General features: G+C 41.9%; 1 protein-coding gene across 4 annotated transcripts in view; it reads left to right on the top strand.

The window, feature by feature from the left end:
• The window catches only part of BLNK (B cell linker), a 94,888-nt gene that overhangs the window by 41,900 nt on the left and 30,465 nt on the right, over nt 1–22,523 (top strand). For 2 of the 4 annotated variants that reach the window (XM_040071196.1, XM_040071195.2), the window contains exon 1: nt 8,941–9,064. The exons of the other annotated variants lie outside the window; for them this stretch is intronic. In XM_040071196.1, the coding sequence (XP_039927130.1) occupies nt 9,018–9,064 (47 nt within the window). In that variant the 5' untranslated portion in view covers nt 8,941–9,017. Of the gene's footprint in view, nt 1–8,940; nt 9,065–22,523 lie in introns of those variants that run through there. 4 annotated transcript variants of the gene reach the window in all.

Here is a 22,523-nt window from a genome sequence, read left to right as displayed (position 1 = left end):
ATGTGTTTCTTTACATATAGATTTCTGTCTTATGTTCTTTCTTCTTTCATTTCTGACTTTTGTATTTTACATCTGAAGGGAAGTTATTCTGAAATCCAGTGTTTGATAGTAAATACAGACTTTTTCTCCCAATATCCTCTGAGGGTGCAAAGATGCAGGATCATACAACCACAAACTTGTAAAGTAATTCTTTAAAATAATGTACTACAGCAATAAATGCCACACTTAGAATCTATAAAAATAATAACCCTCTGAGATATAGTCTTGGACTCCAATTCATCTGCTACAGTTTTGTGTTTTTAATGCAATCAAAGTTATAAACTGTGTAAACGTATCCTTAGCAACAACCCACAAGATTTGCAGTTGTAGACAATAGAAAAATTTCATGACTGTAGTTACAAGTCTAAACAATTTTTCTCCACTGAAGAGAGTATTCCATTAAAGTATTTATCTTTGGTCATAAAATGTTCTCTTGCTATTGTTTCAAATAGCAGTTTGATACTTATTAAGATAATAATTTCTTTCTTAAGAAAGTCTTCCATCTCCCTGATCATTTTACTTGGGTTTTGGGGGGGTTGGGTTGTTTTGGGTGGGGTTGTTTGTTTGTTTGTTTGTTTGTTTGTTTGTTTGTTTGTTTCTTTCTTTCTTTCTTTCTTTCTTTTTTCTTTCTTTGTTTTTGGTGGTGTTTTTTGTTTTGTTTTTTGGGGAGGGGTTTGGAGGGTAGTATTTCAAATCCACTACATTTTTGTGTGAAAAAGACTTCTGAAACTACTTCTGTTCAGTGACATCTGCGCTCCAAGAACACCGTGTCAGGTAATTCCAGTTATCCAGGAAACAGGAGAGAGCAGTCTTAAGCAGATGGAAAAACATGAGAACAGAAAAAACTACAGACAAAATCATTTTTCCTGTTCTTAAGCAGGAATAGGAAAATGTTCAGACAGCATAGTTATGGTTAGTGAAGTGCAGATTAACAAATTGTGCCAGAGAATACACTCAACGACCCTTTCCCTTTGGCTGCATGTATTACAGGCCAGTGCAGGAAAGAAGTGGTTTAAAGTTTTAATTTTTCAGCATTTTCCAGATACTGAAAGCATCATGGTATGTGTAACAGCCCTATAAAAAAATAACCTTATTTCAAGACATTCACTTTGAAATTTTACGAATTTGTGCAGCCTTTTGTCTGTGTGAGCAATTTCATCAGCAGGCACACAAACTTATTTAGACCATTCACCATCCCTGTCAGAATACTGACTGACACTCGGAGGCACCTGCTGAAAGGAAGGACACAAAGCACTGCTTCCCCCTGATCCTGTCCCTATCCTGTCCTGCATTCCCAATGCCAGGGCCCAATACCCCAAGCTGCTCCCACAAAGGCTTCCTGGGTACCCTTCAGGGTAAATCCACATCCCAAACAGGAGGGTGAATGGGATTATCCAACTTAATCCTACTGCAGCAAGGGGTGAGGAGGGAGAGCAGGGTACACAGGCTCTGCAGAAAAGTCAGAAACAAGCACGGCTTGCCAGGCTGAAAAGAGCCCTGTGTCCCTCCACCCTCCCTTCCTGGTTAGGCTCAGAGTGGGATTAAGCTGACCACTTAGGGATAGTCAGTCTCGACTGCTGGAAGGGGATCAGGTCTGCAGCACAAGCAGAGCTGTTCCCAAGAGTCACTTGGGTATCAGCTGGCTCCAACACAGGTCACCTCCTCTGAGACAATCTGATCTCAAATGCTGTGAGTTTGACATTAAATAATTAGTGTGTCTGTAGGAGCAATTCTTGTGTTTCTCTATGCATATGGAACAGATGACAGTAAAACTGAAAAGCAGAAGTGCAGCTTTTTGCACAGTCCCCAGAGAAAGAAAACATATCCTCAGCAGGTGCAAAAATGTGTTTGCTCAGAAGACTCTCCATGAGAAAATTCTACTAAATTTACTGTTCTCACATCTTTGCCTGCAGTACATGCCTACATGGATGACCTGTTTCCTCCAGTGAGCCTAATGACAAACCCTAATCCCATTCAATAAAACTTAGAGTAGCATTTTCAAATGCGTCTCCTATTACTCATACTGTAAGACCAGCTTTAAGTATGCCATTTGGTATCCAAAATGATAAAGGATTAAAGTTTTAAGATTTCTAGGGCAGTCGGTAGGAATCTTCCAAAATCAATACTGTGGAATTGAGCCATTTGTCCCACAGTGAGAAGACCAAAACTTCTGAAAATCAGCATTATGGAAAAAAACTTGGGACAAAAATCTACCCTCTTCTCATCTGCTAAGACACAACTACAGGCCACATGTAACTTTCCTGTACAAGAAGTGTTTCCTAGTTTAAAATGGCACACAAGCATCCTGGGAATGGAAGTAAATCCACTGAAATTGATTAGTTGAAAAAATACAGAGATGTATTCTTTTAAATAAAAAGCAGAACTGTTTTACTTTTTTGTAACAACCAGTAAGTAGCAAATATAGAGAGTATCGTGAGAAATCATGTTCCATAAACTCATGCTTTCCAAATACCAGCTATGGGACACTGATAACTAAGTTACGTAGGCAGTGTGTCAACTAAAGAAGAAATTGAGGGGGCAAAAAACCTATGTCTAAATTGGCATAGTTTTAAACAATAGAGTTTGAGTGCACTTCTGGCCCGGCATAAAGTACCACAAATTTGCATTCAGATCCATATGATCAAGCACAAAACCCTCACAGGCAGCATGTGACAGTCTACTGCTAATTTTCTGTTTCCCCTCCACTCTTCGCCGCCACAGCCCATTGCTGGCACATCTTCCTACGGATATTCAGAAAGCAGAAGAAATCAAACACATACAAAATACTATCAAACAGCACATTCTCTTAGGGAAAAAATTGAGCTTGCAACACGACTACAGACTCCAGTTCAGATTCACACGGTTTGTGCTTGGGCTGTCTTCCGATGCAGATGTAGATGGTACCAGTTGGGGCTATTTTCACTCCACAGCCGTGAAAAAGAGAACTGTGGCAATCATTTCCCAACTTTCATGTGAACCCAGGCTGATCAAGCCCAATTCCTGTTACTGACCAGTTATATTTACATTCACATTACAGTGCTTCTAAGGCTGGAGCTCTCTCCTCTGTGCTAATCCAGTAGCTCAGAGCTCATGCAGTAGATGTATCTTTTAAACAGAGTCCTTCATGTTTGAATATCTACTGCCTCTGAAGCAATTATCAATCTGAGATTAAAGACAGCCTGTAGATATGGGCAGGGAGAACTACCTCTGAGCTAGGTGAAATACTATGACCTCAAGACATATTTTGAAGTGAATTATCAATCATTTTATGTATTGCTCAGGAGAGCTTATAGTGCTGCTCTACTGCCAGGACTTCCTAAAAAAAAAGCTCACAAAGCTGTCTTTTGAAGAGCAAATTGTGCAATATCCTGTGATTCTCCACATTCCCAAAGGTAGGGAAGTCAAAATCAAAGAACCCACTTGGCAAGAGAAGGTTGTAAATTAAATTCTCTCCATTAATCCTTTCCTATAAAGAACAGTTGCATCCTTCACTCCTGAGTACTTCTAAGAAAAAAATTTGGCCCAATCACCTCTAATAACGTTAGAGAGAAAACTTTGTTAATAGAGAAGGGGTTAAGAAGTGGGTTTCCTAACATGACTGAGAGAAAAAGTCTTATATGGTCATGTCATGAATAAAAATGAAATCTGGTAATCAAACTGATTGCTTACTTCAAATCAGGTTTCTTGGCAGTTTTATATACATTGAAAGCATTAGACTGTATCTATGAGTATTAATGTAATATGTAAAAAGTAGCTTCCTCTTGAATAGTCATGCATAGATCGAGATCCTTTGATGCAGCACTATCCTCAAAGCATCAAAAATAAACATTAAAGAGATTTACTGTAAATCATTTTAATCTACTTGCAGTTCTTTTTATTCAGCTTCTCATTGCTAAATGTTTGTGCTCTATAATAGAATTTAAAATTGTCTGCTTTTATTTCAACTGTGTGAAACCCTAGAAGTTCAGAAATGGCAAGAGAGAGAGCCAAGGCTGTAACTGTACCCTGGTTTGGACTTTTCACACTCTTTCCTGCAGCTTGATTGCCCATCTCTCTTGTGTGCCAGAGCTCCTTGGACATGCCCCTAGGATTCCTTGCCATGCAGAGGAGGCTAAGGGTAGATGCTGCTGCACCACTGAGCCTCAGCCCACCTGCAGTCAGAATGTGGCTTCAGGCATCAGCCCAGATCAGAACTCAAACAGGCCCCTGGACTCCCCAGTAATTAGTTCCCTAGACTAGTGTGTCACACAGTCATAATCTGTAACTTGCATTAAGACAATGGCAAAAATTGTCTCAATAAAAAGCCTCAAAACTTATGAATCTTAAAGGAAGATATGCATAGCTGACATATTTAAATCTAGTAGCTTCAGCAGGAACCCCTGAAAAGCCCAAAATCATTATACAAACCATGTACTAGAAGGTATTAAACTAGGGAGCATTAATTTCAGTGGAAATAAGAAAAGGCAGTCATCAAAGGAGTCAGAGAAAAAACTTCGGGCAAGAAAATCCACCCATCTTGTCAGTGATAGCAGCCAAACCCTGGATTTTGCTTAATTATTTCTCTGCAATCAGCTCTGTATGGAGATGCTTGTTCTGATCTAGGGACATTACCTAACGAGAACTAAACTGCTTTAGATAAGTCATCTGATCCTTTGTTTCTATGCTACAGGAGTTTTTTATCTACTCAGAAATTCGAAGTCAAAGCGAAAATTATCCTTACAATAGGATATAGAGAACTGGAGCCCTGAAATGGGACATACCTGGCAATTCACAGCAAATTTTGACCAAATGAAGGTAGGGTGCTCACAGTCTTTGTGACAGAGTTTGTTTCAGCAAATCTGGTTTTGACCATGCCTCAATGGCCTCACAGCTCTGAAACAGAAACCAGAACATGACACCAGAATGAGGCAGCATGTGGAAGGAAAGAACTGGCAGGGAATAAACAGCAGAAAATTGCAGAGGGGATAAAAAACAGGCTCTGTTTCTGAACATATTTATCAACATTCTTTATCAAATGATAAAGACGTTTTTTAAAAAATCTATCTATTTATGAGCATAAATGGAGAATTACATAATCATATTGAGCAGAGGATGAGAGAGATCAACCCAGACTGAGCCACATCACTTGCAAAGAAGAGAAAATTATGTTGCAACAGACAGTGGTGTTTAGAAAAGGCATTTAGAAGGCCTTTTTCAAAATTACAATGGCATTTTGAGCACCAAAAATTTTAAATAAAAATGCATGTATATTCTGTAAGCTGTCCCGCCAAGGGACTTTACTGGCAAATCCTGCATGCCTGTGTTAGGTAATAGTGCCAGGAATCATCCCCTATCCTTTGCAGCCATATAAAGGAAAATAAAGTAAATGCCTATACATAATCACAAAAGTTTGTGTGGCAGTCTGTGTGGATGCAGATTCTTAAAACATTAGATAAGAAAATACAATTTAGGTAAAAGGCTTTAATTATGTTGCTCCAGAGAACCAGTATTGAGGGAACACCTCTGCAAAACGCCTTGTCCAAGACATCAAGGCACATTTTTTCTGGGACACCATTATGCCCCAGGGCCCTATCACTCAGCTGGGCAGGCTGGCCCCAGATATGCCAGGGAGCGGGGAAGTGACACAGGCATCCCTCAAAATAAATCCCCATCAACCTAAAACAGCCCTTGTGGCTGGGGACGGGAGTTTCTTGTTAATCATCACCACGGTCAAGATGCCACCCACGATGTAAAAAAATCCCAGTTCCTCTTTGGCCTTATCCAAATGAACATATTATGTCAAAGAGGGAGAGTTGCTGGGGTTACAGCTACAGAAATAGCATGACATTATGTTTGCTGCGTGGCTCAAACCCACCACCGCCTCCAGGCTCTCCCAGGGCTCCCAAAGAGGAAGGCAGGGTGTTTCCTGCACTGGGGGTCAGTCAGACCCCGCCCCACCTCCAACCCAGGCCTCCAGAGACACTGCTCTGGGATGCTAAGTTAGGCAGGAGGGATGGAGAAGCTGCTCCTTGCGCTGTCCGTGGTGCAGGTCTGCAGGGCCGCCCTCCTGCTGGACACTGCCGTGTGTCCCTGTCTGTATGGGCTGCACAAGCGCACTCGACCACAGGCAGGATCAGTCCCAGCATGGGCCAGGAGTTCCGACTCTGCAAACACCTGCCGGGCAAAAAGGAGGGGCCTGGGGCTGTTTGCAGGGGCTTGGCCATGCCCTTCTTTATTTAAGGTGTTTCTCTCGTGGTTTTCCTACATTGTTGCACCCAAACCAGCCTTCTCAGCACTGGGGCAGATGGCCAGATAGGCTGATTTGGAGGCAGACCAGAAAGAGCTAAGCAGGTGCCACAAAATCTCATGAGCAAGTCTTGTGTAACGAAGACTTTTTTAGGAGTAAGTTCTTGGCAGCAGTACCAACCTAAGTCACAGCCCTATTCCACTCACCCCGCGCTGCACCCTCACAAACTGTGCACCGAATCAAACCAAAGAACTGATGCAGTTTAAACCTCCTCTTTTTGTGACTTTTTGCTAGTTTGTAGTGGACTTCTTCCCCAGCCCATGGCACTGCACAGCTACCCAAACACAGGGGCCAGCAGATGTCTGGGATGAGAGATCCTGTGTGAGTCAAGCTGTCACCGAGCCCTGAGCGCACAGGACTCGGGGGCTGCCCTGAGCATGGCACACCAGCAGCCATCCCTTCCATGGACCAGGGAGGTGACAGCACTGCAAGGACGGGACTCGGGGGCTGCCCTGAGCATGGCACACCAGCAGCCATCCCTTCCATGGACCAGGGAGGTGACAGCACTGCAAGGACGGGACTCGGGGGCTGCCCTGAGCATGGCACACCAGCAGCCATCCCTTCCATGGACCAGGGAGGTGACAGCACTGCAAGGACGGGACTCGGGGGCTGCTCTGAGCATGGCACACCAGCAGCCATCCCTTCCCGGGACCAGGGAGGTGACAGCACTGCAAGGACGGGCGAGAAAACCTCCGCACTGGGCACGGCAGAGTTTGAAACCCGTAGGTTCGGTTGAGTCAGGAAGAAACAAGGCGAAACCAGCACAGTATTGCAGATGACAGATCCCAAAGATTCCAAAGGAAAGCGGCCCGAGATTTCTGTGACAGCCAGGCGAGAGCCACTTGTGTAAGGGAAACCACCACAGGAGCCTACTGAGCAAATCTCTTATTCTGGTATGCGTTCAGATAAGTGGCAAGATTACATATGCAAAAGGGAAAGCGAGGCAGCAATTTATTCATATCTACTTCTTCGCATTGTCATTGTGAATTTCAACTAATTCAAAATTAATTTGATTTTCAAAATAACATTTAGGGAGTAAAATGGCAAAGTTGACCAGTCCACAACCAGATACAATGCAATGTGGAATTATAGTTTTGTGTATTACAGACATTCAACATTATATTATTCCTTAAAGCCCACAAACTTTATAAGATTCTCCAAAAAAAAAAGCAATTTGTACACTATCGGCCGAGATTAGAAAATACAGTATTCAAACATAAAATTATTCTTATGCTGAAAGCTCACACCAGCCTGCCAAGATCACAACGATACTGCTATCAAAGACAAAAATCTCAAGGCAGCTATTTCCCCAGAGTCAGCTGCACTAACCAGGAAACTCTGTTTTGCTCCTTCAGTTTCACAAGAAAAAACTTCAGTCAGTACAACCTGGGGAGAAGAATTCCATGTGAAAACCTAGCCAAGTGGCAATGAGAATCTCACCAAGAAATACCTTTGTGTGTCCCCAAAACATACTGTACTTATTATATTACTATGATGCAGATATACATTTTTTTAAAAAATAACCACTACGTTTCTTCCCTAGAACAGCCTTAGGTTAACTAAGCTGCAGAGAGGCCAAAAGTACAGAAGGAGAGCAACAAGAGCCATCCTCCAAAGGTGCAGAATTGAAATGAATCAGCCTACATTGTTGGCCTACAGCCAACAACTGCCTACATTGCCCCTCAGAAGCAACTGGCTGCCTCCAAAATTCATCTTTATAGAGGAAAATATTGTTGAGCTTAGGACTGAGCAAAAAGTCCCCGGTTCAGAGATATCAGAGCCATAAAATACATGGCTGCCTGCATCTTGGGTGGGAACAGCCTTGCTGTGTCTCTGGAAGGATCAGGGTTTTCTCCTGCCTTAGTTTAGAAACTCTTTTTTTCTTTACAGTTATATTGAGAAGAACGGGGATAAGATGATGGTTTTCTCTCGCTTTTACTGGGGAACCTCGGAAAAGTTCCCACGCAGCTTGTTCCCACCTGGCACAAATTCATCCGGGGTATAGAGAAGCGGGGAGAAGGGGAACCAGGCGCCTGCATCTCTTCCCACAGCGAAGTCACCTGGGCTGGGCAGGTGGCAGCGAGCGGGTCCCCGGCCCCGGCACGGCCCGCGGGGCTCGTCCCGATCCGCCCGCAGAACCGCCGGGCCGCCCGGCTCGGCTCCGCTCGGCTCGGCTCGGCTCGGCTCGGCTCGGCTCAGCTCAGCTCAGCTCGGCTCAGCTCGGCTCGGCTCGGCTCGGCTCAGCTCAGCTCGGCTCGGCTCGGCTCGGCTCGGCTCGGCTCGGCTCGGCTCGGCTCGGCTCGGCTCGGCTCAGCTCAGCTCAGCTCGGCTCAGCTCGGCTCGGCTCGGCTCGGCTCAGCTCAGCTCGGCTCGGCTCGGCTCGGCTCGGCTCCCCGAGGCAGCGCGGCCCCGGCGGGAGGGGCGGATCAGCTCTGCCCCGCTCCCAAAGCTCCTCCTCGGCTCCCGGCCCGCAGCCACCTGTGCGCGGCCCGGGCGGGGCGGGGCCGGGCCGAGCCCCGGGTCCCTCCTCTGCCGGTGCCTGCGGGCGGGACGGGACGGGACGGGACGGGGAGAGGCTCCGGCAGCGCCGCACGGCCGCGGCGGGACCCGGCGGAGGGACAGCCCGGCCCGGGGCAGCGGCGGTGCCGGCAGGTGCCGGGCCGAGGGCAGCGGCGGGGCGGCGCTCACGGGCATGGACAAGCTCAACAGGCTGACGGTGCCGGCCGGGGAGAAGCTCAGGTAGGGGCCGGGCCGCTGCCGCTGCCCTGCGGGAAGGCGCTGCGGCGGCGGGACGGGCGCTGCCCGCAGCGGAGCGCGGGGGCACCGGCAGGCACCAGGAAGTCGGCAGGAGTTTTAGAGTAAAAAGGAGGCGAACGCGGTTTTACCCGGTGGCCAGGGCGCCGCAGGGAAGCGCGGGAGGCAAACACGGGTCTGGAGTGGGTAACACAGATTTCAAAGCGAAGGGTGTATCGGCTTCACCTGCAGCGCAGAGGAATATTTTCAAAGTGTCTGTGTTCAAAGCTGTAAGGAAATGGTGCGTGAGTCATTGTGATGTATGAGTCTGATGCAAATTAGAAAAAAATTAATTGCTTAATGCTTTAATGTCTTGCGAAGATGGCTTTTGCAGTCAAGTTCTGTAATATTTCCTAATCTTCGAAAGAACTGGTGGAATAGAGGGAACTGGAAAACAGGAAATGTTCCTAAGTGAAGGAGAACAATGTTAAATACAGGGTTTGAGAGGAAAAAAGCAGAAGCTGGCCATTACTGTGGTATTTTTAGCGTGTCTCGGTTCGTGTGCTGGTGCGGTTGGCACCTCGAGGCTCTTTCATCATGACTTTTTGTATTTCAGAATAGTTAAAAAAGAAGTTCTGTTTCAGATTAAAGTAACGTCAAGTTCTTTTGCTCCTCTGAAAAAATAAGAATGAAATACTGAAAATATTTTTTCCTGAAATAAGTCATACTTAAGCGCTCAATACTAACTTAAAAACCCTTCTCAAGTCTCTCTCCCTCTCCCCAGAAACCTTCATGCAAACTGGAATAATCCCTTGTAAAGCTAACTTTGATGGAATGCAGTTCATTGGTATCTACTCTTTGTATACTGTTGAAATATCGTTGGAGGGGGGTGTGTACTTGCAGAGCTGCAGTGACATTTATGCTCCTCAGCCAGGTACACCTAATGAAAACCAAGCAGGCTGCATCCTAAGCCCAGGCAAGAACTCTGTGGAAGGCTCAGTGGACAGGGGGAAGAACACAGGGAATTTCCTCATTTTCTGCAATTTACCACCTTCAGCAGTCTGAACTGGTTTAAATGGTGTCAGAGCTCAGTGTTGGGCTAAACTAGCTATCTTTAAATAACAAGTTGGAAAGCTTGATGCCATCTATTGCATAAAAAAATAAATGCACACTCTGCTATCATAGAACCGTAGCTGGGATTTACCTTCTGCACTTTTGCAAACAATTAAAGCAGGATTACCTTCAAGTATCTAAAGTGGTCTATATGTGAAGATCGTAACAGCCCACAACATTTTGGTGAACTGATTCAAAAGCCCTAAACCCAAAAGGCAGCACCACGCCTCTGCTGCATCTTCACATAGATGACACTCTCCATCTTGTCTGAGGTTTTAATATTGCCGTAAAATAGGGAAGAGAAAGAAGTAGCTCTGCTTTCCTGTATTAACCTGAAGTATTACAAGTTACTTTTTCTCTCCTCCTCATGGCCAATTCAGCCTATTTGTGCAGGGAATGTAGGAGCACCCGTTTCTCAGGCATGTGAGCGTTCTCACCACATGCAGTGGACTTGAGCGTGTTGAAAATACTCCTTAGAAACATGGATACGTGGCTACAAAATCTTCCTATGGTATCAGAACTTTAAAACCTGAAGGCAGGACTTTCCAAGAGTAGCTACCCATAGGATAAATTTAAGAGAGATGTGCAAATACAGGAAAAGATCGGCATAACATGGCAGAGCCTTTTCCTCCTTCTCTGAAACACCTGGATACCCCTCGTGCGCTGTGACCTGCTGGCAGTGCAGTTGACTTCCTGGTACCACATCTGTGTGCACAGAGCGCACATAGGTGGTTCAGAGTTTGTACTGAATGTTACATGAACTAAATGGTTATGTCAAGAACATACTTTCCTTCATACGCTGTGATGCAATGCCAGGAAATGTTCCTGCCAAACATAGTTTCAATTTATGTGATTATAGTTTGCATTTTTAAAGACAGCTTTCTTAAAATTTCTGCTTTGCAGCAGCAAAAGTTAAAAGAGCACTTCTTCGAGTCAGTGTCTGAGAGAGGATCTTTTGATTTTTTTAAGTGTAGACCTGAAAAACTAGATATTATGTGGTTTTACTAAGCTCAACTGTTCTCCATGGATATAATTGAACCTACCAGACCTAGCTTTTTGTTGCATTAGCAAAGCTTACATCAGATATGAATTCTTTACATGTTCCATTCATTAAGTTTATTGCAACAATGAGAACTATAAGTGTTCTTATATGCCTGTCTGCCTAACATATTGTGGTATGTACATTGTTTGCAATTAATCCACTCAATTAACTCCAGTAAAAGTTGGACAGGAATGCTGGAACTTCATGGAATTCTGGTATTAATTTCTACATAGTGTTTCTTATAAGGCATGCACAGTATTATACAAATAATCGCTCGGAGTACATTGTGTATTCTAACTGCTTCCTTATAGTCAGGAAAAATTAATTCAAAGGCTTGGTTATTTATTGTGAGAGAAACTAATCTGTGATGCATACAAGTAATTTGGTACTTTGAGTTTTTTACCAAAGAGTGGAGTGAATGCATGAGCAACAGCCATGCTGCCATGGCAAGCTCTAGTGTGCCTGGATTTCAGACTGAACTTCAGGGAAAAAAAATTATACTGCAAACATGCAGAAATAGACGCACTCATGATCAGGGACAGTGGGCTGCATGGGTAAGGGGAAGTTAGCAGCTCAGAACAAAAGTCTGCACTAACCTTGCAGATTCCTTTGTGGTTTAACTTCTCTAGACTGTAAGGCTATGATTCCTGGTATTTAAATAATTTCTGGCTACTATATGTGACTGTGTCACAGCATCTCTTCAGACTCGCTGCATTTTTTTGTTATGACCACAAACCTTAATGATGAACCTCTGCCCGTAGCTGGCTTTGCTGTGTAGCACCAAGTCCTTTTGAAGGCATCATCACCAGTGCGGTGATGGGCAAACCATGGCACAAACCAAAGCGTGCCACATGCTTTCACTTGCCTAAGGTCATGCAGCCAGCAAGTTCCAGATTGCAAACAGCTTTTACCAAGAGTACAGTTTCATGTTAATTTCATATGACTTCATTAATTTGCAGCAGTCTGTCTCTGCGCCCAGCAAAAAAAAAAAAAAAAAAGGTTTAAAATCCTTATGTCCAAGCCCACTTAAAAGGAAATGGAAGTAAACTGGCAATTTACTTTTTTGGGTTGAACAAGTGTGCCTGGGGTTTTGTGCAGGATTTTTTCCTAGTCACCCTTGTTAAACAGGAGGGTTGAAGTCTTAATCCTGTGAAAATCAAGAGGAATTTCCTTAAGGCCTGAATGTCTGTTGTCTATCAAACCTGGAGGTGTTTATGGTCATCACTAATTTTGTACTGGTAGTTTGGCTGTAACTGCTAGGCCTTTTTCTTTAACAGAGATAATTCTGACAATGTGTCTTCTTGAAAGTCTGTAGTAGAAAATTAATTCATTTGGGATTGAAATGATATTTACCTGTAAAATGACACCTCCTATGTGTAGGATGCTTTACCATAGGGAGCATTTACTTTTGGAGAAAATGTTTGGGGAATATCTTAATATTAGTTTTGTGCTGTAAGAAAATATTTTATTATAGTAGTTCTACTAATTCCTCTTAGTGGTAGCAAACACACTTAGAAACTTAGTCTGTTTTTTCAAGGCAAATTTTAACTTAGTTTATTGCCTCAATGAACTTGAACAGGACAAAAGAACAAAAATAAACTCAAGCAAGAAATGAACTGGAGTTTAAAAATAACCTAGAGAGCATTCCCCATGGCAGAATTAGGCATCAAAGCCCATATCCAGCTTCAGCATCTCAACCTCTTATTAGTTAGAGTCCAGAGGAAATGCAAATGATAGAATCATTCAGTGGTTTGGGTTGAAAGGGGAAAGGGACTATCCTGTTCCCATCCCTCTGCCATGGGCAGGGAAAACTTCCACTAGATCAGGTTGCTCAAAGCTTCATCCAGCCTGGCCTTGAGCACTTCCAGGAATGGGACAGCCACAGGTTCTCAAGCCAACTTGTTCCAGTGCTGCACCACCTTCACAGTAAAGAATTTCTTCTTCTTTCCTAATGACTGCTCTCAGTTTGATGCCATTTCCCCTTGTTCTGTTGCTACATACCCTTATAATCAGCTCCTCTCCAGCATTCTTGTAGACTCCCTTCAGTTATTAAAAGGCTGCAATAAGATCACCACAGAGATCCTTTGCCTTTTCCATGCTGAATAATCCCAATTCTCTCAGCCTCACTTCTGCTCTTCCACCTGCTCTGGTGTTCTCCACTTTCTAGCAAAACAGCTGTGAGGATCTTCTGGTCTTCACCACCCACTGCCACCCACAGCCACCTCCTGTCCCAGCTTCCAGTGTCTCCTGACAACTTCCCACTGCACAGTATCACTCTGTGGTGACAGCAGCTTTTGTGGCACACCCATGTTTTAGCCCACCAAAACCTAGGCTGAACATAAGGTCACATGAAATCACAGTTCAGTGATTTACAGTTCAAAGTTGAGTTTCACAGACACAGGGAAAGGAGGTCACTGGCTGCATTTGCCATGCTGATGGGCACAAAAAAAAGTTTGTTCTGTAGCGTTGTTAGGTCCTGTTTGCCATACAAAGCACAGGATTTCAATTAAAAGAGAAAGTTTTATAATCTCTGTTTCCTCTAGTTTTCTGTCAGCTTAAATAGTTCATTAATCTCTCTCTCGTTTCTGGACTTTGGAATGAAATGAAATAGGAAATGCAAACTTCTCCAAATACCACTGCAAAACCCCATTCTTTCGCTCAGTGTGACTTCTCCAGTCAAATCCTCTTGCTTCTCCCTCTGACCTTGGTTCAGCACAGCATGGCCTCCATCCCATCTATATTTGTCCTTCTTTATTTCCTCTTCTCTGCACAATCAGTTTATTCTACCAATCCCTTTAAAGCTTCTTTTCTTCTTTCCTGCTATGTCATCCCACCTGGACCAATCCCCAGGCTAAAAAAGCAGCCCATGAAACACGCTAATTTTTACAAGAGAAGGAAAAAAAAAAAAAAAAATTTCCCCCACCCCCCAAAAAACCTTCCTCAAACTGAAGGGAGGAAGAAAAAAAAAAAAAAACCAACTAAGCCACCACGTATTATTTGGTCTCACACAGAATTTCCTGCCTATAATACTGTTTATAGAAAAGTATGTTTGAGTGTGACTGATCTACGTGTGTTTTAAACAAAAATATGGCAATGTGGACAAAACGATGCAGTGTAATATTGAAACTATGAAGAGATGCCCTGCTTTAATCTCTGCAGGTAGACAGCAGTGTAAGGGTGTAATCTGTTCACAAGATCTGCTATGCTGGTGTAGTACCTATAGCTTTATTCTACTTGTGCTGGAAAATTATTAAGTCATTGGCACAACTTATTCTACCACTGCTTCACGTGCACACTGCTCCAAATAAAATAAGGCCTTGTAGTGACCGTAGTTCTGCCAAAATAACTGTCCAGAGTAGGAGCATTTGTCAACCACAGCAATCACAAATGACTTTATCCTTGGCCTGCAACTGTCAGTAATTCAGCAGAAGCAAGTAATTCAGATTTGATCTAATGACATAGGATTTTGAGGGGTTTTTTTTGTAAAATAAACAATTATCAAGAGCCAAGCAAATAAATTCATTTTCATGGCCAACATTCCAGTAAATGTGGCAATACTATTTTTTACTATTAGTTTATAAATGTATCCCATACAGCTGTGTAACGTGCTAGTTATTAAATCATTGCAGGTACCCAGTGATATGTTGATTCCAGAACAAAACAGTTTTGTGTTTTACAGAATCATTCAAAACCTACGTACTGCGCAGGACATTAAAATGTGATAGATGTTTTGCTTTTGGAAGGCAAATATGACAATCATCAATCATTGCAAAAAAACTCCACTGAAAAACAGTATTAATTTATATGCTCAGCAGACAAGAGAATTGAAAAATTGATGGAAAACAGTGGCTGGTGGGAACAGTATTTTCCCATTTGGCTTGAGGGCATCATCTTAGATTTTTGGTAGACTGTAAGAGGATGTAACGTAAATATGTTCAGTTTGTGCCAGCCGTAATAAATTAGTGAGGGGTAACAGAAGCTTGAAAATTCTGTTAGCATCTTTATCCTAATCGGTTCATGTACACATTTTGAACAAGTTTATTTTCCAGACATAAGCAAAGCCAGATGTGCAATGCTACAAGTTTATGACCTCAGCATAAATTACTACACAGTAAATACTTTAGAAAGAATTGAAATAATGCATCCTTGAGGCACTAATATGAAAAATGAGTATATGTTTTTCAAGCTTAATTCAAGGGGAAATGGGGTGAAGTAAGTTATTAATACAAGAGGCTATACCATGTGGCTAAATGTTTCCTTCCCATCTTAAAATATGGATCTCTGCAAGAAGCACAGAGGCAACAAAGTGCTACTGAAGCTGTAGCTACACGGCCAGTTGAATCTGACAGAAGTCTGAGCTGCTGCTAAAAGAGCAGGTCCCTTTTTCCCACCCTCCAATGCCCCTGCTCACCCTGCCCCTCTCTGCCCTCTCACTGGCACTAGGGTTCCAGTGGCCATGTGACAGAGCTGGATCTGATCCTGCTGATATCTAAACTGGCATAAGAAAAAAGAAGTTAGTTTCCCAGCTGGAAGTCCTGTGATTCATCATAGCTGGGGAAGCACTGAGGGCAGAGAAGAGCGGAATTTCCCCTTTCAGTGGCAGCCCGTGTGGGCTCTGTTACAGTGACACAGGGACCAGCTAGGGAATCTCTCCAGAGTTTTAACAAAATTTGATTGGCTCCAGAACAAAACAAAACAAAACTGATCCATGAGTAGCCTCCATTAGGTCTCTGTCAGTGCCACCCCACATCTATGACGGGTATAAATGCTTCTGCAGCCTGAGCAAGAACACTTTCAGCCCAAGTACAGCAGTGGTTGTCAGTGGTAATATTCTGGGTCCATAGCAGATCCTGTCTTTATTCGTTTCCCTACAATGCCTTTCTGCTTCCTCTTCTTGTAGAAATATAAAAGCCACTTAATTCTTTTAAATTTGTGCCCTTGTTCTCCTTCAGTGACCAGGCTGTAGGGTACTAATCCTTCAGGGAGGTACAGCATTCACGTAGTTTTAACTACTACCTCCCTGAAGGATGTATTTCAGAGTAGCCTAACATGTTGAGCTTCATTCTGCTGCTTGAAAATCTTCCAGAAAAGTGGAATTAGTCTTGTGAATGTGGCTTCTTTGTAGCTTTTTATTGTTTTGTTTTATAATGCATTAACTTGTATCCAGAGAGCTGGTGCAAAAAAGAGATCAGTAAACCAAAAAAAAGGTTCAAAACAGAGCAGGTCAATTACACAACAAAAAACCATACTTTTTAGGGGGTTTTTTTAATACTGTTTTATACTTTTACCTTTTTGTGTCAAGAAGTGACATGTAATACTCACTTACATATCATAATATCTAATTATTTTCTGTATTCCTTATGGTGTCATCCTTATTTAGTTGGGAAGAGCGATCTGCATAACAGGGAAGAGGTGTCCAAATCTTTGAGTTTTTCATCGTTTGTTTGTTTCCAGGCCAATTCACATGCTTAGCATTGGAAACCTAGAATGAGTTCTTTCAATATGCAGAACTCCCAGTCACCCTGAAGTACTTACCCTATTTACTTTCACACTAGTCATGATTTCTGTCAAGGATGTATTATCCCTTTACATGCTACATTTTTTATTTACTCGGTGAATATTAGTACTTACCAGTACAAGGAGGACTGTCAGCTTTTTTGTAAAGATTACGTAGAGGACAAATGAAGATGAAAAATACAGTCAATATTTAGCCTTTCTGTGCTTCTGTGTGTACAATGTAAACACACACCTGCTCTAACTATGGGGTTTGCCTTTAGGCAAAATAATGGATGATTCAAAAGTGAGCAGAATAGCATGTTTCTGAGACTTTTAAAAATCAACACTCTTGTCAAAATGAATATAAACTATTGTCATTTCCCCTTGTGCATCTCCCAAACACGGGTGAAAATAATTCCTTGTTCCATTTTCCCTCAGAAAGGTAGCTGTAATTGACTTCTCCCAATAAGCAAACCTCTTTGAACTTTTCTTCACAGCTTTGAGATAGCTTTACAGATAAAGATCAAAGGCTCAGTGCCTCGAATGGATGGTTTGGTGCCACAGGTTTCCACCTCCAGCTCCCCACTTCCTCTTCTCCCACCAAGAAAGCCATTGCAGGGGTGGATAAAAGCCCAGAGTGGATGAGGGGCTGTAGGGCCCTACCTTGGACCAGTTGATACTGAAGTGATTTATCTGACTGCACCTCAAGGATTCAGCTGCCTCTCTTACACATTTTTATGCATTTTACACATATCACAGCCATTGAGAACACCAACTGTGACCCAGGTGGCTGATTCCACCTGACGTTTCCTTGCAAAGGGCTCCCACTCTTTCCAGAGATTTCTTATATCAGATATACTCTGTTCCAGTATATCTGATATAAGAGTGTGCATGTGGAGATCTGACGCACCTGAAGGAGAACTAATGAGGAACTAGATGCTTTCTATATTTGGTATTTCTTTTTGCTTTCTACTGACGAATTAGAAGTGAAGTGGAAGGCAGTAGAGTTATTTTATAACATTTAATTGCATTGTCTTTGAGGCACAAAACTGACAAGTAATATGAAAATACATCTTAGGAAGACATCCAGTTCACCAAAATCCATGTTCTTCCACAGAGACCATGGCAGGAGCATTGCTTTCATGGAAGCCTGGCATAGGAGAATTTTTCTAGTTTGTTAATTCACTTTGAAAAGATATTTCAACATAAGAGCTTCAAGCTCTTCAAAATCTCAAGTGGTACTTTTATAAGCCTCCTAGGTAAGCAGGTTCTCCCCCTAAAAGGAAGCAGGACTCTTCTCCTTTGTCCAGAAGCAATAACTTTCGTTTCTTAAATTGGTCACCTGCATAGCTGTTTATAAAGCTGAAGGATAATAGAAAAACAAAACAAAGACCAGCTGGGTGGAATAATTGTGTTGTGAGAAGCCACAAAGGAGGGGTCTGGGCATATTGGTCTTTCTTTGGTTTCGTATTTTAACGTGGGGGTTTTTTACCTAACAGAGGTAGCTGTGATAATTTTTTAGTTTTCTGGTCTTTGAGTTTTGGCTTTTATTTTCTAATAACTTAGCTTTTATTCTCCACATGTCATTATACTCTTCCTTGCTTTCTGTTTTGTGGTTCTTTCCTGAAAAACTTTATCACTGAGGCAAGTGGGTATTTTTGGAGATTTTTTGTTTTAATCTAAATTTGCACTTACTAAATCCCATTCTAGGTTTCTAGTGCCAAGTATTTAAATTTGCCCAAAAAAAGAACCTAAACAAACAAACAAAAACTCTGAAAAACAACGTATTTTTTGTTTTAATGTGATCTGCCTTTCTTAAGCCAAAAGTGAGTACTACATCTGCCCACAGTCTTACTTTAAGTGAATGGACATAGTAATCTTCAGAAAATATGACTTTCTCGGCACAGAACTACAGGTTGTCCTGTCAGTGAGAAACAGATGTATCCAAAAAGGCATAAGAACTTCAACTGGCATGCAAATTGTCTGATTTACAGGTTGATTTTTTTAAAATTATTTTTACTATTTTAAAGCCAATTCAAGTTAAAGACCCAACGGATGTGAGAAGGAGAAGGAACATACAGGTCCCTTAATGTTGGATGTGTCAATACTGCTCATTAAGCTGCTCTAGCAAACCTGTCAACTTATGTTCAAAATTCTGCTCTTCTTTAACTAAAGAAACTGGTTTGTGAGTACTGATGAGGATTTTTCAAGAGGCAAAACAGGTAATTCAGACAGTCCTGTAAAGACCAGAAATGTAAGGAGGTATAATTTTCACCCTTCAGATAAACAGAAATAGGTAGGCTTGTAATATAGAAAATTTCCTGTAAATAATTTAAAATTATTTTTTGTTTTGCTTCCACTCCTCATTGATGCTGCAGTCAGCCCTCTTTCCAAAAACATTAGCAGGAGCCCTCTCAGCTACAGGTGCTCACAGCCAGACACCCTGACACAATTGTGTCCCTCTCCCACTCCAGACCCTGCAAAATACTCTTTTAATGGGCCGTGATGTGACACAGGCACAGATAAAACACTGACAGCCAGCTGCACTGAAGGGGCAAACATTGGATTTGCTGTGCACAAGTGGGTGAACTCTGCACATGGGAGATCCCTCCCTGTTTCCAGGAGCAGGGACGGATCATGACCACTGAGGAGCCACTCATGCTGACTGCTCTGGGCCTTAATACACTGAGCTACAGAATGCATATTGGTAAATGTCTTCACAGATTTATAAAACCCATAAATACAATTTCTCAAAAACTGCTCTAAATGGTGGGAGAATTCCATGTTATACAAATCTGTCTGAAATTAAGACAGACTTCTCTTTCTCAAGTTTAGGGACTCTGTACTTCATCTCATATCTGAGTTGAAAACTTGTTACACACTTTATTCTTCATATTTCTCTTTAAAAACTATTTTACCTTTGGAAAGCTTTTGTAGGATAGTGTGTATGCAAAAGAGCCAAAGGCTTCCAGGTGATGCTTGAAGGTGAGGATGTGTCACAGGCCAGGTGCACCCATCATCATCACTTTATCACATATTTCGAGCTGAGCTGTGAGCAGATCAAAGAGAGGGTGGGTTGGTTTCATTTTGTTTTATCTCCAGGCAGCTCTGCCAGTCCTTGAGTGCAGCAAGGTATTTTGTCACACAGCAAATCCTTCTTTCGGGATGTATGGTATTCACAATGGTAAAACTTTTCCACCTTCCTTCATGTATGTATCACAGCTAGTGACCCCTTTGTCAATAGATCTGATAATTCTGAATTACTGGAGCTTTTAGCTATGAAAATAGCAACACAGGGCTAAAAAGTGTTTTGGTTTAGGTTTCTGTCTTTTTTTGTTATTCCTTCCAATGTGTAGAATTTCTAATGTATCTGTAAGAAACCTAAAACTTTTCAGAAGCACCTCCAGCCAAGACTTCCAAACTTACTATCTGCAAAACTTTGAAAATCTATTGTATGCCATGAGATCCTGATCAAAGGGTCCCATCCAGTCTATACAAGTTACAATTAAAATGGACCTCTGAAATATCTATTGCTGAAATGTGTTTTCAGAAATGAGCAGTAACACAGGCTGCACCTTTATCTGCAAACCTAATTTTGCATGAAAAGATCCCAAGCAGGTTTAATGAAGAGTTGGAGCTTGTAGTTAAAGGGGCAACTTTAAGTTTTACCTCTTGATTATCTTTAATTATATGCAATGCAAAGTAAGACAAGCATTACTCATTTTTATTTACAGTACTAGCTGATGGAAGTCCTTGAGTATTTCTAGGATCTGCTCATCCCAAGAGAACACCATTTATTCCCAAGAGAATAAACATTAGTTGGGAATGAGGTCCTGACTCAGACGTGTTGTGAAGAGAGAGGTTGTAGTTACGTACTGACGCAAGGGCTGCCTACACTGGGCCATGGGAGCCCCCATTTCCTGGTACCCTCAGGGCTGCTGCTCTGGTAAGGTCCTCTCACAACAAACCCCTTTACTTGGAGTATAATCAAGTTTGAGAGCCATTCAGCAAGCATTTTAGTGCTAGTCAGGTCTGTAGATTCAGTCCAAACTTTAGTTGTATAAATGCCCCTCTGTGCTTCACTTTCCTCATCACTCTGGAACGGCCTTTGGCCTTGGGATTGAGCACCTTAAGATGTGAGAGTCCTCTTGCCATAGACTTTTCCATCTGCCTCCCATCTTTTCTTCTGTCTCTCTAAGATCAGACAGACAGCTCTTTCTAAAACTTTTCAGTTGTTGCCTTTTATATGGCCTGGCACGTGAAGAAATTCAGCCTCCAGCTAATTGGACAGACTGGTTTTTGGAGCTCATTCATCTCTCTGGGTCAAAGGGGATTCCACTTGAACTGGAGATCAGCTGTGCTTGATGGCTTCCTACACTTCCCACTTAGTACACTTATCTACTAACTCTCACAGGCTTCAGACAAGTTAAATTCTCCAGAGGCAACAAAGAAGTATTTTAACAACTCCTATAAGAGCTACGTAACTTTAAAAACTGAAAAAATTCACACTAGTGCATATTAGGTGCTCTCTAATTTATCAAGACTGTAATTAGAAATCTAAATGCCTCCAGAAAAAGAATAAGGAATAAGAAACACAGATTTTTAAGAAATTTGACTACGCAAAATATGGGGATGTTTTCATATCAGTCCATCTGCATGGAAAAAATATCATAATAGCACTAGTGCATGTGATCTCCTAATTTAAATGCACCATTTTTAATAGAAATATGTAATAAAATTATATTTTAAACTATAGCCTTATTCAAGACTCAAGGAATATCCATGATGCTCTAATCAATTCACCTAAATATGATCAAATGAAAAGCAAATTCAGGTACTTGTACTTACCAGTTTTGTGTTGGATCTTATTTGCATGTGTGTGTGAAGATTTTTTAGCAAATAAATGACAATATAGAATAAAGCCAGTACTGTGAAAGAAGCCCACCTCTTTTTCAAAGTAAAGTAATAATTCTGCTAAAGTAAAGATATTAGAGTTGGTGATGAGCAATAAGTAATATTCAGATAGAAATCTACACTTAGATTTTTGTTGGTGAGTCTTATCTCTGACAAACAACAAAAGAAATGTAACTGATGCTGACATCTTCCCCTAACTGAAGTCTGGCAAGCTTTTTGAAAGAAACACAAACACTTACAACCATTCTCCCCAAACTAGAACTAAATCATTTAGATCTCCTCTCATTCTTTTCAGTCCTCATTGCTTTTCACTTATAGACACTGCCAGGTGCCAGCTGGGGCACAACACAGAAACAGCAAACTGCAGATGATGGCTATTTCTGATGTTTCGAGCAGAACCAGAAGCTGAATCTGTTAAGAAAAAAACCCCAACAAATACAACAGAAAAGCAGAAGTTCTTCTGAGCTTTTCATCTCAGATTTAATGTATCTCGTTAGTTTAGATAATAATCCAAGCTACTCTTATAGATGTAGTACATTGTTGTTGGAAGTTTTGGAGCATTTTGCTCTACACCTGTTTCTCACATCTATAAATAATTACATTATTTGTATTAGCAGGTAACTATATAATTTTGCTGTAAATTAATATGTTGAGTTTTCAGCAGTAGTTAAAGATGTGCTTGTGAATTATTTTTCCATTATTCTCATTATATTTATGTGTCCCATCTATGGTCAGAAATCATAGGGCATCACCATGGTAGCTCTGCAGTGTTGTAAAGTCAGTTCTAGATAAAATTTTAACATTTAAGTATTCAAAACTATTACTTTGGGTAAGGATTTTTTTTTTTCCTGATGCACTTACTCTTAAATTGATTGTATATACCGTACTTAATTGTACTTA

Source organism: Hirundo rustica, chromosome 8, assembly GCF_015227805.2.
Source record: "Hirundo rustica isolate bHirRus1 chromosome 8, bHirRus1.pri.v3, whole genome shotgun sequence".
NCBI lineage: Eukaryota > Metazoa > Chordata > Aves > Passeriformes > Hirundinidae > Hirundo > Hirundo rustica.
This window is presented reverse-complemented; position numbering and strand designations above follow the sequence as displayed.